The following is a 16,573-nucleotide window of genomic DNA, read 5'->3' as shown; positions in this document are numbered from 1 at the left end:
CACTCTGGAGCAGCAGTGTGTACTTTATCTCTCGTACTGTAAATACAACACAGTGGCTTCAGCTTAAAGAATGAGGCAATAACCCTGTGATTTGTCAAACATGACATTTCCTGTCCACACAAAAATGAAAGAATGTTCCACAAGGGTGACATGAATCTGCCAGCAAGGATTCCCCACTACAGCATTAACCCTGAGATGAACTGGGCAGATCAAACTTAAAGGAACAATGAAGAGGTCTTGCTGAGGAAAACTCAGTAGGTCTGGCAGTGGCTGTGGAGAGAGAAACAGAGTTAGCATTTTGATTCTGGTGAGGTCTGTCCTTCAGAAGGTTCTGAAGAAGGGTCACTGGACTCAAAATGTTAATCTCTTCCTCTCTTTCCACGGATGCCTCCAGACCTGCTGAGTTTCTCCAGCACTTTCTGTTTGCGTTTCAAGATCTTCAGTTCATTGTTTTAATTGAATAAGATGACTTGGTTTGGCCCCTGCTCCCTCTGTTTGCAAAGGCACTGTTTGTCATAACAGGGAGAAGTCTGCCCTGTCCTACCCAGAACCCAGGGTCCGACCTGTGTCGGCTGCTGGTGCTGGAGCATGAATGGTCTCAGGACCTTTGAGGTAGGAGCAGGAGAGTGGAAAGGAATTTAACACCAACACCACCCTCCATTGCCGCACAGTGACTTAGAGGAGGCCATTCAGCCCTTGCAGTTCACTGAGCGACTGGAAGTCTCTGTAAAGTGGGGGGGGGAGGGGGGGGGGGGCAGTGGTGGGAGGGGAGGTGGTGGGAGGGGAGGCGGTGGGAGGGGAGGTGGTGGGAGGGGAGGCTGGAGTGGTGGTGGGTCTGGCTCGTCCACGCTAGCCTCCACAGCCAAAAGGCACATTCACGCGGTCAACTTTCAGAGTTCCTTCCTGGATATCTCAAGAATTGGACTGAGCAATGTGACACCTCTGCTGTGCAATCGCCAAGTGGGGGGCGGTGAGCTGGATGGGGGTGGGGGTAGTTGAAGGGATGGATCCTACCATAAGATCATGTCTTTGGGAGACGGTGGGAGAGAGACATGCCAGGGAAGAATTGCGATAGTGAATTGGGAGTATACCTCCTGGGAGAATGTGTTGAGTGCAGATGCTGGAGATTCCCCACCTCACCCTAGTTCCAAACTTACAGCACAGCACTGTCCCCATGACTTGTCCTACCTGCCTATCTTCTTTTCCACCTATCCACTCCACCCTCCTCCCTAACCTTCATCCCCTCCCCCACTCACCCATTGTACTCTATGCTACTTTCTCCCCACCCCCACCCTCCTCTTGCTTATCTCTCCTTTATTCCTGACGAAGGGCTTTTGCCCGAAATGTCGATTTTACTGGTCCTCAGATGCTGCCTGAACTGCTGTGCTCTTCCAGCACCACTAATCCAGAAGCTGGAGAAGTCAACATGGGCGGCACAGTGGTTAGCACTGCTGCCTCACAGCACCAGGGTCCCAGGTTCGATTCCAGCCTCGGGCAACTCTCTGTGTGGAGTTTGCACCTTCTCCCCGTGTCTGTGTGGGTTTGCTCCAGTTTCCTCCCACAGTCCAAAGATGTGCAGGTCAGGTGGATTGGCTGTGCTAAATTGCCCATAATGTTAGGTGCATTAGTCAAAGGCATATAGGTTGGTGTAGACTTGTTGGGCTGAAGGGCCTGTTTCCACACTGTAGAGAATCTAACCTTAAAGTCAGAGTCAAAAAGGGTGGTGCTGGAAAAACACAGCAGGTCAGGCAACATCTGAGGAACAGGAGAGTCCTGATGAAGGGCTTATGCCCGAAACATCAACTCTCCTGCTCCTTGGATGCTGCCTGACCTGCTGTGCTTTCCCAGCACCAGCCTTTTCAAGTCTAGCACCTGTCCAAGGGCATTGACCAGAGTGAGAGAGTTCAGGAGCTCACATGAGGTGAAACCCAGGTCTTCTCTGGCCTGCTGGGTGAATCGGAAAGATCCCACGGCCAGCATGACAAACTTCAGCGAACGGCTGGTAGGGGTGGGGATGGGACTGAGGCAGGGGTTGGGATAGCTCTGCCTGCTAGCCTGGGGTTGTTATTTAAGCTTCGATCACACAAAAAACAAGCTGCTTCTTGTCCAACTGCAAATTGTGGAAGCTTGCTGTGTGCAAATGGGCTGCATGTCTTCTTTTCCCTTGTTCACTCATGGCATCGCTCGCTGGGCCAGCATTTATCGCCCATCCCTAATTGCCCAGAGGGTGGTTAAGAGTCAACTACATCGCCGAGGGTCTGGAGTCACGTTTAGGCCCACACCAGGTAAGGATGGCAGTTTCCTTCCCTAAAGGGCATTACTGAACCAGATGGGCTTCCCAACCCCCCACCCCACCTCATCAATAACAGTCATCTTTGGACTCAATTCCAGATTCTTCTATTAAGAACAAATTCAAACCCCACCAGCTACCAGGCAGGATTTGAACCCAGGTCCCCAGAACATTGCCTGGGTCTCTGGAATAGTCCAGCAATCACACCACAGTGCCATTGCTTCCCCATTACTGACAGAACAATGCCCCCTCCAGTAATCTGATGTAAAACAACAAGCCCCTTACTTTAGGCCTTGGATCCTGTGAAGAAGACAGAAATGAGGCCACAAACGCTGAGCCACCATGAGGACAGGTGTTTTAATGTGGAGTGCAGTGAGCTGAGGGGGAACCTGAGGGGTAAGCATCCCTGAGCCCCATTAACAGATTGTGAAAATGCCGTGCTCTGAAACACGCACCACAGGAAGGTTCCAGTGCAGGAAGAGGCCATTCAGCTCATCTCAGCCGTTCTCACCCGCACATCCTTCCTTCTCGGATGACTATCCCATTCCCTTTCAAAAGCTCGGTTTGAAGCTGCCTCCACCACACTCTGCACTCCAGACCCTAACCGTTCGCTGAAGTTTGTCATGCTGGCCGTGTCGCCACTGCGTCTAAATCTGTGCTCTGTCCTTCTCAATCCTTCCACCAAAAGGAACGGTTGCTCCCTCTCTATGCCGTTCAGGCCTTCAGGACGTACACTGCCACCATCAAACCTCCTCTCAATCTTCTCATCTCCAGGGAAAACCTTCTCCACATCCCTGCAGTTCCTCACCCCTGGAGCCAATCTTTTCTGCCCTCTATCTCTAATACCCAGGCAGTCTTTCAAAAGAGTTGCTTCTAAGATAGAACATGGTAACACCAAGAGGAATGGGCCAGTTATCTCAGGTGGCTGAATGGCTGGTGTGCAATCTAGAATAGACACCAAGAGCGTGGGCTCGATCCTCACACCGGTTGAGGTTATCATGAAGTATTCCCCTTCTCAATGTCTCCTGGGAGTGTACTGACACTCAGGTTAAACTACCATCAATTGTCACTCTCAAATGACAGCATCCATAGAGAGAGTTAGTTAATGTTTTGAGTCTACTCAGTACAGATTCCAATATTTACAGGAATGTGCTCCTTGGACTATCAGGTGAAGATGAACCAGTTTATTTTCTGAATGAGGTTTGCCTTGTCTCTCTCTCTCTCTCTCTCTGTCACAACCTGAGCAGCTTCAACAGGCCTACACTCCCAGAGTTAAACTGAGGCCTTTACTTTGGATTGGTTTAGTTTTTAAATTGGGATTGACTGCCCCCTCCTGGTCTCTGTAGGTAGCTCCCTCAGGTCCTGACTGTGAGGAGTTGGACTGACACACCCCCTAGTTTAAAGAGGAAGTGGGTTGCGGGTGGGGGAATAGGAGGACAAACTGGGTGGGGAGAGGAGGAGAAGAGGGGAGGGGGGGGAGGTTGGAGGGTAGAGAATGAACTTCACAAGGTGGGCAGTAAATGGGGGATTAAACTCACCTGAGCGACCACAATCTGCACAGGATATTAGATCCTCGGGACACCCAGTCTTCTTATTTGCAGAAATCCCGCCCAGGCAGAAATCGCAATAGGTGTTCGGAATGATGGTCCCATCGGGAGCTTTCCTAGCTGCAGGACATTATGTAACAGTCAATAGGGCGGAGAGAGATGCAAACATCTTCCTTACACTCCCTGAGCAATGGGATGTCCTGCACAAACCTTTCCAGGAGGGAGGTTCACTACAGGAACCAGGCAGGGGACAACCAGCAAGTTCAAGAGTCCTCACCGAATCTTAAAGGGGCAGTCCTCTCATCCAGTTCCCCCCTCCCCACCCCTCTCCCTCCCACCGTAAAGTTTTTTTTTGACTCCTCTCTCACTCCTCAGTAACACCACTTTGCCAAGTGGGTCACACTCTCATGGAGTCTTTACAGCACTGAAAGAGGCCATTCAGCCCATCGTGTCCACTCCAGTCATCAAACGCCCATTTATTCTCATCTAATTTCCCGACATGCACCTGTAGCCTTATGTGCTGTGGCATTTTGAGTGATCATCTGAACCGCTGTGAGGCTTCCCATCTCTGTCACCCGTTCAGGCAGTGAGTTCCAGATAACCACTACCTTCCGGATGAAAAATATTTTCCTAAAATCTCCTGCTCCTTACTTTCAAACTGTGCCCCCTGGTCATTGACCCGTCTATCCCCCCTGTCTATGTGCCCCAGAATTTTGTGCAACTCAATCAGGGCTCCGCTCCCAACCCAACCTAACCTCCTCTGCTCTCAGGAAAACAAACCCCAGCCTATCTAGCCTCTCTTCATCGCTGAATGGCTCCAGCCCAGGCAACATCCTGGTGAATCTCCTCTGCGTCCTCTCCAGTGCAGTCACATCCTTCCTATAGTCAGGGACCAGAATTGTACACAGTACTCCAGCTGTGGCCTAGTGTTATTTCCAGCTCCATCCTTGCTCCTGAATTCAATGCCTGGACTCACAAACGCAAGTCCCCCATGTGCCTCGATAACCACCTTACTGACCTATCATGCCATCATCCAGGATCTATGAACATTCATATCAAGGTCCCTCTGATCTCTTGTACTTCCCAGGGTATTCCATTCCTAAGGTACACCATTCACCATGTATTCCTTTGCCTTCTTAATCCTCCCAAGATGCATCAGCTCACACATTTCAGGATCAAATTTTATTTGCTACCATTTGGCCCATCTAACCAGTCCATCTTGAGTCAGAAGGCTGTGGCTTCAAATCTTGCTCCAAAGACTCCAGCCGCACTGTCCAATTGGACTGAGGAAGTGCCGCACTGTCAGATGCGCCATTTCTCAATTCAAAGCATGAAGCCAAGTCCTGTCCATGCTCTTGTGAAAGGGAGTTCTCCTTGGTGTCCTGGACAACGGCAATCCCTCAATCAACATTACTAAAGAACAGATTATCTGTTTGTCACAACTTTATTGCTTGTTGGAGCTTGCTGTGCACATGATCTGGCTGGTGAATCTCTTACAATATGACAGGACCTGCACTTCAAAGGTATTTTATTACTTGTAAAATGTTTTGGGATGGCTTAAGATCATGAAAGGTGCTCTATCAATGCACAGTCTTTTTCCAAGGACAGTACAGTCTTCACACGGGCGGTATGATAACGGGGAGTGGCAGGGAAAGGGATGAGAGGTGATGCTCCTTTGTCACATGTTTCACATTCAGCGGTCTGAGGCACTCCCATTCCCATGAAGAGTTATGATTATCTCTCTGAGGGACTGACTGAGCTCCTCTCCAGCAATGAGTGGGTGTGGGTCAAGGTTGTAGCCCATGAGACAGTCAGTCTGGATCCCAACTGGTACTGAGTATCTAACGTATCTAAAGCAGATCTGGTGTCAGTGCATGTCCTTGGAAGCTACATCTGCAGTTGTAAAGTTCTTTATTTCCCAGCCTTGAGTCCACAGCCCAAACAATAGACACACTTAACATAGAAACATAGATTATAGCAGTAGAAGTAGGCCATTCAATCCATCAAGCCTGTTCCACCATTCAACATGATCATGGCTGATCAATGAAATACTCCCCCACTGTCTCCATACTCCATTACCCTCCAGAGGTCTATTTATGTTGTGAACATATTAAGAACATTTTGTCCACAGACCTCTTTGGGAGGGAACATCACTAGTCCCTGAGCAAAGAAATTCCTCCTCAGTTCAGTCCCTACTTCCGCTTTATATCCCTTTTATAATCAATTCCCTTCACAATCAGAGCCAACCGTTTCATTTTCCACAGCATGCTCTGCTTTAAGAGATCCTCACGGGATGTCCAGGAATTGGACGCCTCCACAGTATAATAACCCATTGACATCCACCAGATTGGTAGACAAGAGGAGTGACATCTTAAGGCCTGAGGTGGGGGATGTTCACCAATGATGGCACAATGTTCAGCACCTTTAGCAACTCCTCAGCAGCTAACTTTCAAATGCAGCAAGACCTGGACAATGTCTAAGCTTGGACTGACTATGACAAGTTTCATTCAAGCCACACAGATGCCAGGCTATGTCCATCTCCAATAAAAGATTCAATGCCATCACCATTACTGAAGCTCCCTACCCATTGGCAACATCTAGGGGGTTATCATTGATCAGAAACTGAACTGAGCTAGCCAGTTAAAGGTCACAGCTACAAGAGTAGGACAGAGGCTAGAAATGCTGCAGTGAGCGAGTCACCTCTTGATTCCCAAAGCCTGTCCACCATCTTGGAGCAAGTGAGGCCTGCAGAAGCTGGAGATCAGAGTTGAGAGTGTGGTGCTGGAAAAGCACAGCAGGTCAGGCAGCATCCCAGGAGCAGGATAGTCAATGTTTTGGGCATTAGTTTTTCATCAAGAATGATGAAGAGCCTATGCCCGAAATGTCAATTCTCCTGCTCCACCGTCGACAAGGCAGTAGTCAGGGGTGTGAGGGAATTCTCCCCACTTGCCCTGGATGGGAGCAGCTCCAACAACACTCAAGAAGCTCAACACCATCCAGGACAAAGCAGCCCCCGCTTGATCAGCACCACATCTACAAACATCCACTCCCCCCACCACTCATGCTCAGTAGCAGCAATGTGTATTATCTACAAGTTGCACTACAGAAATCGACAAAGGCTCTTTAGTTTGACCCTTCCAATTTTACAATCTCCATAACATAGGACAAAGTCAGCAGACATATGGAAACACAATCCCATCCAAAGTTCCCTTCCAAGCCACTCACCATCCTGACTGTGGAAATATATCTCCATTCCTTCAGTGTCGCTGGGTCAGAATCCTGGAATTCCCTCCCTAAGGGCATTGTGGGTCAATCTACAGCCCATGGACTGCAGCGGTTCAAGAAGGCAGCTCACCCCCACCTTCTCAAGGGGTAATAAGGACTGGCCCAATCCGTGATGCCCACATCCTGTGAGTGAATAATGGCTTTCTCTTCCAGCCATGCATTCTGGGATTGGTTGACAGTGGCCTTGCTCTATTCACTCGGTAACCAGGAGGTTAAATGATCCAATCAGGTTTTCTTTTGAACTGAACCTGTCACTAGGTGAAACTGTTCCTCACACGTCCTGATTTGTAGGCACAGACATTCCATTCTCTTGGAATGTCCAAACGGAAGTGGAAAAGACAGTGAGATCCCTTACGAGTTAATGCAAATAGAGTTTAGGTTGCACCTTGTAAATGGCACCCCCACTTACCCCTCTCTTAACTGAGGGCACAATGACAGGCAACATGAAGTTCCCACTGGTTTTGCATTAATTAAAAAGATCTAAATTGCGTTGTCAGTGAGCGCAAAAATGACTTTTGGAGACCACTCCAACACCCAGGAATCAGTGGAAGCTTTTCACTCCATTTCTGACATATTATCTCCATGACAATCGTGAAATAAATCACACAGGGACCATCTCATTCAAGTACAGTCACAGTTTATTGATTAGGATTGGCAAACAGGAAACTTCCACCTTGGGAATGTCGACTGGCTCTGGTTGTCCCAATACCTGTTCTCCCTGAATAAATCTTTCTACCAAATCCCATTGAACAGAGCAGATTCGGAACCCATTGATTCATGAATCAACATCTCGTTCTTGACGAAATCAGGTTCAAACATCCAGCCTGTGCGGGAAGCTGTTAAACATGATAAAATCCTCCGTTATAACAGTGACTACACTTCACAGGGATTTGATCAGCTGTAAAGAGTTCAGGGATGCTCTGAGGTTGTGAGAAATGTTACAGAAACCAGGTGTGACCTTTGACTCTTTCTCACTTTCTCTGCCTGGCTTCTGAAACACTGCCTGATCCAGTGGTTCTCCACACAGCAGAGAGTCAGCCAGTGTACAAACCACAAACAGAGATCACTTCAAATAGGTATATGCTCACTCTCACATTCACACACTCACTCATGACACCCCCACTCCTGTGTGTATATATACCCACCAGCAAACACAAACACTTGTAGTAACATACACACACATTACATATTGGATATGCAGATACCACATACATGCACATTATATGTGCACTTGCACATATGAATATTCATTACATGTGTACTTGTACACATACACAAGCAATTACACAATCCTGGTAGATTCACACACCCACTGATTCATACAAACACACTTCATTGTGCACACACATACACACTTCATGTATATACATACAGACTCACACACTCATGCACATGTAAATGCAATGATTCACATGCAAACTTGCACACAGATATCCTCAGAAACACACATATGCTCACTTACTCATATGCAATGATAATAGCCATATTCCTGTTACCATTCCTTCTAAATTACTTCAATCCTCAAACATTCTTGACGTGAAAGTAACAGCCAAGGAGCGGTGTCTCTGTACCTTGTGTCTGGACCTTGGACACTGACTAGGCATACAGTCCATTGTCAACTTCTAACTTTCTTAGCACCGTGATGAACATTGGCAGGAAGAATAGAGGAGCTGAATATTATTTAAATGGCAGAAAGACTGCAGGAAGCAGCAGGCCAGAGGGATTTAGGGGTCCTTGTACATAAATCACAGAAAGCTAGCATCCAAGTTGGGGGGGGGGGGGGGGGTGAAATATAGGAGGCAATTGTACCACTGGCCTTTATTTCAAAATATAAAAAGAAAGGATTTGCTAAAACCATACAAGGCACTAGTTAGACCACATCTAGAATATTGTCAACAGTTTTAGATTAGTTTAGATTACTTACAGTGTGGAAACAGGCCCTTCGGCCCAACAAGTCCACACCGACCCACCGAAGCGCAACCCACCCATACCCCTAACCTAACACTACAGGCAATTTAGCATGGCCAATTCACCTGACCTGTACATCTTTGGACTGTGGGAGGAAACCGGAGTACCCAGAGGAAACCCACGCAGACATGGGGAGAATATGCAAACTCCACACAGTCAGTCGCCTGAGGCGGGAATTGAACCCGGGTCTCTGGCGCTGTGAGGCAGCAGTGCTAACCACTGTGCCACCGTGCTGCCCACAAAGTTTTGATCCCTTTATCTGAGAAGAGATATCCTGACTTTGGAGGCAGTCCAGCTGATAATGGATATCAAGGAACTGTTTTATGAGGCAACATGAAGTAGCTTATGCCTGTACTCATTGGACTTTTGAAATATGAGAGGCAACTTTATTGAAACATAGAAGATTCTTGCGAGTTCTGAAGGAGAGTCACCAAAATTGAAACATTAACTTTGCTTTCTTCCCACAGAGGCTGCCAGACCTTCTGAGGTTTGCCAGTAATTTCTGTGTTTTTTTTTCATTCATTCATGGGATGAAGCCATCACCGGCCAGGCCAGCATTTACTGCCCAGAGGGCAGTTAAGAGTCAACCCCATAGCTGTGGGACTGGAGTCACGTGTAGACCAGGTTTTGTTTCGAATCACCAACATCTGTAGCTCTTGGTTTTAGTTTGTTTTAAAAGTCTTAAGGGGCTTGAAAGAGTAGATGTGGAGAGGTTATTTCCCCTTGTGGGAGTGTCAAGGACAAGAGGGTAACATCTCAGAATAAGGGGTCATGGCAGGGGGTAATACACAGATGAGGAAGCATGTCCTTTCTTGAAGGGTAGTGGATCTGTCCAATATTTTACCGCAGAGTGCTGTTGGGAGTAGGTCATTAAATATACTCAAGGTTGACAGAGACAGATTTTTAATTATCAAGTGGCAAATGGAATTTAATCCTAAAATGTATGAGATGATGGATTTTAGGAGGACTAAAAAAGCAAAGGAGTACACAGGGAATGCTCGGACCCTGTGAAGTACAGCGGATCAGATGGTCCTTGCTGTGTATGTCCATAGATACTTGAAGAAAGTATGATAGGGGATAAAATAGTTATTGAGGCATGTCGGAGTCCAGTCATTGAATACAAGGAGGTCATGATGGAACTCTGTGCAACATTAGTTAGGCCACACCTGGAGTACTGTGTGCATTTCTGGTCACCACACTATAGGAAGGATTTGACTGCACTGGAAGGCTGCAGAGGTGTTTGACTGCACTGGAGGGCTGCAGAGGTGTTTGACTGTACTGGAGGGCTGCAGAGGTGTCTGACTGCACTGGAAGGCTGCAGTGGTGTCTGACTGCACTGGAGGGCTGCAGAGGTGTCTGACTGCACTGGAGAGCTGCAGAGGTGTCTGACTGCACTGGAGAGCTGCAGAGGTGTCTGACTGCACTGGAGGGCTGCAGAGGTGTTTGACTGCACTGGAGGGCTGCAGAAGTGTTTGACTGCACTGGAGGGCTGCAGAAGTGTTTGACTGCACTGGAGGGCTGCAGAAGTGTTTGACTGCACTGGAGGGCTGCAGAGGTGTTTGACTGCACTGGAGGGCTGCAGAGGTGTTTGACTGCACTGGAGGGCTGCAGAGGTGTTTGACTGCACTGGAGGGCTGCAGAGGTGACTCACCAGGATGCTGTCTGGGCTGGAGCAATTCAGCGATGAAGAGAAGCTAGACAGGTCAGGGTTTGCTTTCCTGAGAGCTGGGGGTGGGGGGGGGGGGTGGGGGGTTGGAATCTGATTGACGTGTGCAAAGTTCTGAGGGATGTGGACAACGTAGATAGGGAGATGCATCAATAACCAGACAGCACAGTTTTAAAACAGGGAGCAGGATGTTTAGAGGGAATTCGAGGAAAATATTTTTCATCGCAAAGGTGATGGAGATGTGAAACTCGCTGCCTGAAAGGGTGGTAGAGGCAGGAACCCTCAAGACATGTGAAAAGTAGATTTAGATTTACATGGACACTTGAAATGCTGGAGCATGTAAGACTACAGGCCAAGTTCTAGAGATGGGATTAAAGCTGGTGGACAGTTTGCTGACTGGTGTGGATAAGGTGGGCTGAAGGAGCGAGTCCCATGCTGCAAATCTCTATGACTTGGAGAGAATCAAGGGCTAGGGGCAAAAAGCAGGAAAATATAGATGTTTCCGAAATCAGCCACAAGCTTATCAAATGGCAAAACAGCCTCGATGGGCTGAATGGCCAACTTCTGCTTGTCTGTTTTATGGTCGTATGATCCCAGTTCATGAAGTAGATACCAGAGAGACACTATTAAATCCATCAGGCACAGGCCATTTGGCCCGTCTGCATCATGCCCGTAATTCTTCTCCCACCCCTTTGTCATCTCACCCCATCTCTTCTGTTCCTTCCTCCCTCAGGTTTTCCCTTATATATGCCGACACGATTCACCTTGACCACTGGCTCTGGGAGGAATCTCTGCATTCCCACCCACCCCTGGGACAAAGAACAGCAACATCCGAAGGAAAGTGTCTGTATTTCTTGGAATGTCCTTTTGTCGATCCATCTCTTGAGAGAGATTTTGTCTCCACTGCACCACAGAAAGGTCATGACAAGGAAACACTTCCTGAAATTCTCCTTGACCTCCAGCTCGTGTTTCCAATGCTTTTAGTACCTTTGTTACATCATAGAAATTAGGAGCAGGAACAGGCCATTCAGCCCTTCTATCCTGCTGCCCCATTCAATATGATCACAGTTGATTCTCTATCTCAATGTCATTTTCCCACTTTCTCCCCATGTCCCATGGTGCCTTTAAGATCTAAAAAAAAACAATCTTTTTCTTGAATGTACTCAGTGTTCCAGCCTTTCTTTGGCAGAGAATTCCACAGGTTGACTAGCCTCTGAGTAAAGAAATGTTTCTTCATCTTAGTCCTAAGTGGTCTACTCAGTATCCTGAGGCTACGTTCCCTGTTCTAGACTCCATCACCAGGGAAACATCCTTCCTGCATCTAGTCTGTCCAGTCCTGTGAGAATTTCATACATTTCCATCAGTTCCCCACCCCCCCCCCCCCACCCCATATCCTTATCCTTCTCAACCCCATTCAGGCAGGCAGTTTGGAAAATGCCTCTCACCTCAGTAGCGGTTCCAACACACTCAAAAAACTCAACTCCATGACAAAGTAGCCCACTTGGTTGCCATCACATCCACCATCTTCAACATTCGTTCCATCCATCATTAGTGCTCAGTGACAGTAGGGTGCACCATCTACAAGATGCACTGCCCAACCTCACCCAAGCTCCTTAGATGGCACCTTCAAAATCCAAGACCATTTCCATCTAGAAGGACAAAGGCAGCAGACACATGGAGGAGAGTTTGCAGGGGCTGGTGTTCCCAAGCCACCCACCACCCTGACTTGGAAATATATCGCTATTCTTTCAGTGTCGCTGGGTCAATGTCCTGGAATTTCCCCCCCCCCTCTAAAGGCATTGGGGGTCAACTACTGCAGCGGTTCAAGAGGGCAGCTCACCCCCACCTCCTCAAGGGGCAGTAGGGACGGGCAATAAATGCTGACCCAGCCAATAATGCCCACATCCTGAGTATAAATAAACTAAGAAAGGTCAACACCACAAAGAGAATGATCTGAAGAAAATTACACAAAAGTCACATCGTCAGCTATAGAATCCTTGGAAAATGAATAAATGAGAAAGGGTGACATTAACATCGGAACACCTCAAGAATGATCATTACTGCCTCTTCCATGCTAATGTGTTGAAACTGCAATCAGAAAGTTCTAGAACAACAGGATTTTATTTCTTGTTGCTGCAGGGGTGGTTTTGTGAGAAGTCAAATCTGTAAGCAGCCTGTTCCATTTGCAGCAATGTGTCGTGTCATTTGCATTCAGTATCAGAAAGGCGGGAGCAATCTCTCTCTCTTGGGGAAAAAAAAATCACGCAGGCTCTCAAATCGAATCGAGACAAACAAAGAAACGAGACGGGTCTGTAATCAGCCCAGAGCTCTCCGTGGTTAGATAAGATTTTGGATGTCTTATTAAAGGCTAAGGGAATTCCTCCTCGTTATATTTGAAAGGGGCTGCATAAATGAGGATTGTTCTGGAAGGCATGCGCTGAATATTATTTCTCTTCACTCTCCCCCTCACCCTCTGCTGAGAATTCTGCAAGAGCATTTTGACAGGAAACCATTAAACAGGCCTCCCCCTCTAATTGAAACTATCAAATGCACTGAGAAATATTAAGCCTAGGGCCTTCACTTATATTTTTTTCAGGGAGCAAGACGAGTGGGTTGCCATGCCAACCCAATAACCAAGGCAACAAAGCAATCCAATTTCTTTTTCTGTCTCTCTCTCTCTCTCTCTCTCTCTTTAAACAGATGAGGGAAAAGAGGAGAATACCCACCCCGACCTGAGAGATCCCTCCACCTCCTCCCAGCCTCATGGTCGTTGGCAGATCTGCCTCAGCCTTCAACTCCCAGCCACGCTCTGGGGACCACTGCCCCAAGCCCTTGCCCCCAATGCCGGGTACACTCGCACCAGTTCATGGCTTTGCCTTCCTTGAAAGGTCTGCATTTTGATGGCGTGTCCACAACCTTGTGCCCTTTTGTTTTGTAACCAGTGAGGAGGTCATAGATTCCCTACAGCGTGGAAGCATCCCATCACGTCCACAATGACCCTCCAAAGAACATCCCACCCAAACCCGCCCACCTACCTTATCCCTACATTTCCAATGGCTAATCCACCTAGCCTGCCCATCCCTGGACACTATGGGCAACTTGACATTGCCCATTCACCCTAACCTGCACATCTTTGGACTGTGGGAGGAAACTGGGGCACCCGGAAGAAACCCACTCAGACAGTCACCTGTGGCTGGAATCAAATTCAGTGCTAGCCACTCAGCCACTGTGCTGCCCTGTAACCTTGGATTGTTGGGAATGTGGCAGCCAGTTATCGCACAGCAAGCTCCCGTGGACATGGCCGAGAATTGGTTTCCCTTTCGAGTGTAGGTGGCTGAGGGATAAATGTTTAAGCCGGATGTTTGGCTGGGGCGGAAAGGGTGCTTATGTGGGAGAGGGAGCCTCCTCTGCGTTTATCGCAACCCTGTTAAAGGCAACTTTTACATCCATCTTGTGTAGGTAGCCTCTGTCTGAAATACAGCACGAACTGGAAGTATTGCATTCGGTGTGAAACGTTTTGAGAAGCCCCGAGGTTGTGGAAGGTGCTATAGAAATGCAGCTTCATTTGTCAGACAAGGAAATTGCTTTCCCTTCCTTCTCCACTCTCTGTCACCGAGAGTGAGGGGTCCGCCTCTGCACAGTCACACTCCAGCGAAATCCATGCAGGGATACGCAGGGCTGTAAATGCTGTCACTCTCTATCCTGCTCCTTCCTCCACTCATTCTCACCTTTTGTTCTTTCAGTGTCGCTGGGTCAAAGTCCTGGAAATTCCCCCCTCCCAAGGGCTTTGAGGGTCAACCTACAGCACATAGATTGCAGCGGTTCAAGAAGGCAGCTCACCCCCCACCCCCCACCTTCTCCTGGGGCCAAGCCACTGCTTCAGGTGCATTGTAAGTGAAGGTGCAAGTTTGTGGTGAATTTATATAGCGCCCTTAATCTCCTTCATCCAGGGTCTTAACAAACAAACAAACACTGAGATTGAGGCACAGAAGATGATATTGAGGGCTGGTGCTTGGTCAAAGAGGGAGGTTTGAAGGAGTGTTTTGATGGAAGAGAGAGGCAGGCAGGCAAGAAATAACAGTAGGCCACTTGACACCTCTTTGCCATTATTTAAGATTGTGGCTGATCTGATTTTAACCTCAACTCTATATTCCTCCTCATCCTTGATAATCTTTCATCCCCTTGTGCCATCAATAAAACTGAGTCTGGGTGGGATGCTCTTCGGAGGGTTGATGCAGACTTGATGGGCTGAATGGCCTCATTCCACAAAGTCGCAATTCCGAGTCACACCAACACCGTGGGTTCCTTCCTGCGCTGGCTGAGGACTCTCCTTCTCAACTTTTTGCCCTTGCCTGAGGCACGGTGATAATCAGGGGTTAAACCATCCCCAGTCATCTCTCTCTCTCTAACGAGAGAGCAGCCTTATGATCCAGTCCGACTATGGTGATTTAATTAGCCTGAAGAATTTTAAAGATTCTGCACCCACCACCTTTTCAGGAAGGGAATTCCAAAAACTCCCAACCCTCTGTGGAGAAACCCAACGTTTCCTCATCTCGGTTTAAATATGCAACCCCTTATTTTTAAACTATGAACCCTATCTCTAGATTCTCCAATAAGAGGAAACATCTTCACCACATCCACCTGGTCCAGTCGCTCAGGATCTTATAGGTTTCACTGAAATCACCTCTGACACTTCTAAACTACAAAGGGGGCACAGATTTAGGGACTGGTACATGGCCTGGTTGAAAGACTGTTGGGATCTTTGATAGAGTTTTTCACATCCAGCCCTGTCAGTCTGTTAAACAGCTCAAGGAGCGGCCACTATCTCATGATGTCCTCCAAGGGACTGCTTGAAGATATAAAGGCAATTTTCCACATTGTCACTGCGTCAAGTGATCCTGCCCTCCCCCTTAAAAAGCCAACATAGTACATTGGAGCGCCAACCACACGGGACAGCCAGCTCTGCTCTCCTCCCAAACTCACTGAATCATACAATCCCTACAGTGTGGAAAGAGGCCATTCGGCCCATGCAGTCTACACCGTCCCTGCAAAGACCTACACCCCACTGTATTCCCGTAACTGCACATTTCCCATGACTAGGCTCCCACCTCCCCCCTACCCCCCCTCCCAAGCCTGCACATCTCTAGACACTGCAGGACAATCCATCCAGGCATGAGGAGAATGTGCAAACTTTTTTTTTATTTCAAAAATATACTTTATTCATAAAATAATTTGATGATCTGTACAATTGGTCATTCCATACATACGTAAACATTCCATTTCTTGGCATACAGAGACAGAGTAATCATTCATATATACAGGTCTGTACGATTACTATCCACATATTTAGCAGGGGGGAGAATGTGCAAACTCCACACAGACAGTTGCCCGAGGCTGGATATGAACCCGGCTCCCTTGCATTGTGAGGCAGTAGTAAGCCCCCTTTAATTCCCGGTAACTAGCCTCATCGTCAACTATCGGTGGGGCACCATCAACCGGGACAAGCTGACCTTGGCCCAAATCGGTCACCCTTGCTCCGATCAGGATTCCCTCTCCCCATCCCTCTGGAAAGAACCTTCGCAGGAGGTAATTATCTCACATTGCCGACCCCCATTGTGGGGGTCACAGGGGAAACACAGCATAACCCAGCCATCACAAGGGAGGGAATGGCTTAGTCCTACTATCACTCGATTATTCATCCAGAAAAGCAGGTGAGATCCTGGGGACCCAGGTTCAAATCCTGCCAATAGCAGGTACTGGAATTTCAGTCCAATAGAAATCTTGAATTAATGATGACCGTGTTCACTAATGTCCTCT

General features: G+C 47.9%; 1 protein-coding gene across 3 annotated transcripts in view; it reads right to left on the bottom strand.

Moving 5' to 3' along the window:
- The window catches only part of dpf1 (double PHD fingers 1), a 79,483-nt gene that overhangs the window by 19,020 nt on the left and 43,890 nt on the right, over window positions 1–16,573 (bottom strand). For 2 of the 3 annotated variants that reach the window (XM_072549481.1, XM_072549482.1), the window contains exon 8: window positions 3,829–3,957. The exons of the other annotated variant lie outside the window; for it this stretch is intronic. In XM_072549481.1, the coding sequence (XP_072405582.1) occupies window positions 3,829–3,957 (129 nt within the window). The remainder of the gene's footprint in view (window positions 1–3,828; window positions 3,958–16,573) is intronic. 3 annotated transcript variants of the gene reach the window in all.

Source organism: Chiloscyllium punctatum, chromosome 29, assembly GCF_047496795.1.
Source record: "Chiloscyllium punctatum isolate Juve2018m chromosome 29, sChiPun1.3, whole genome shotgun sequence".
NCBI lineage: Eukaryota > Metazoa > Chordata > Chondrichthyes > Orectolobiformes > Hemiscylliidae > Chiloscyllium > Chiloscyllium punctatum.
Note: the sequence above shows the minus strand (reverse complement) of the source record. Positions and strands in the feature narration are given on the sequence as shown.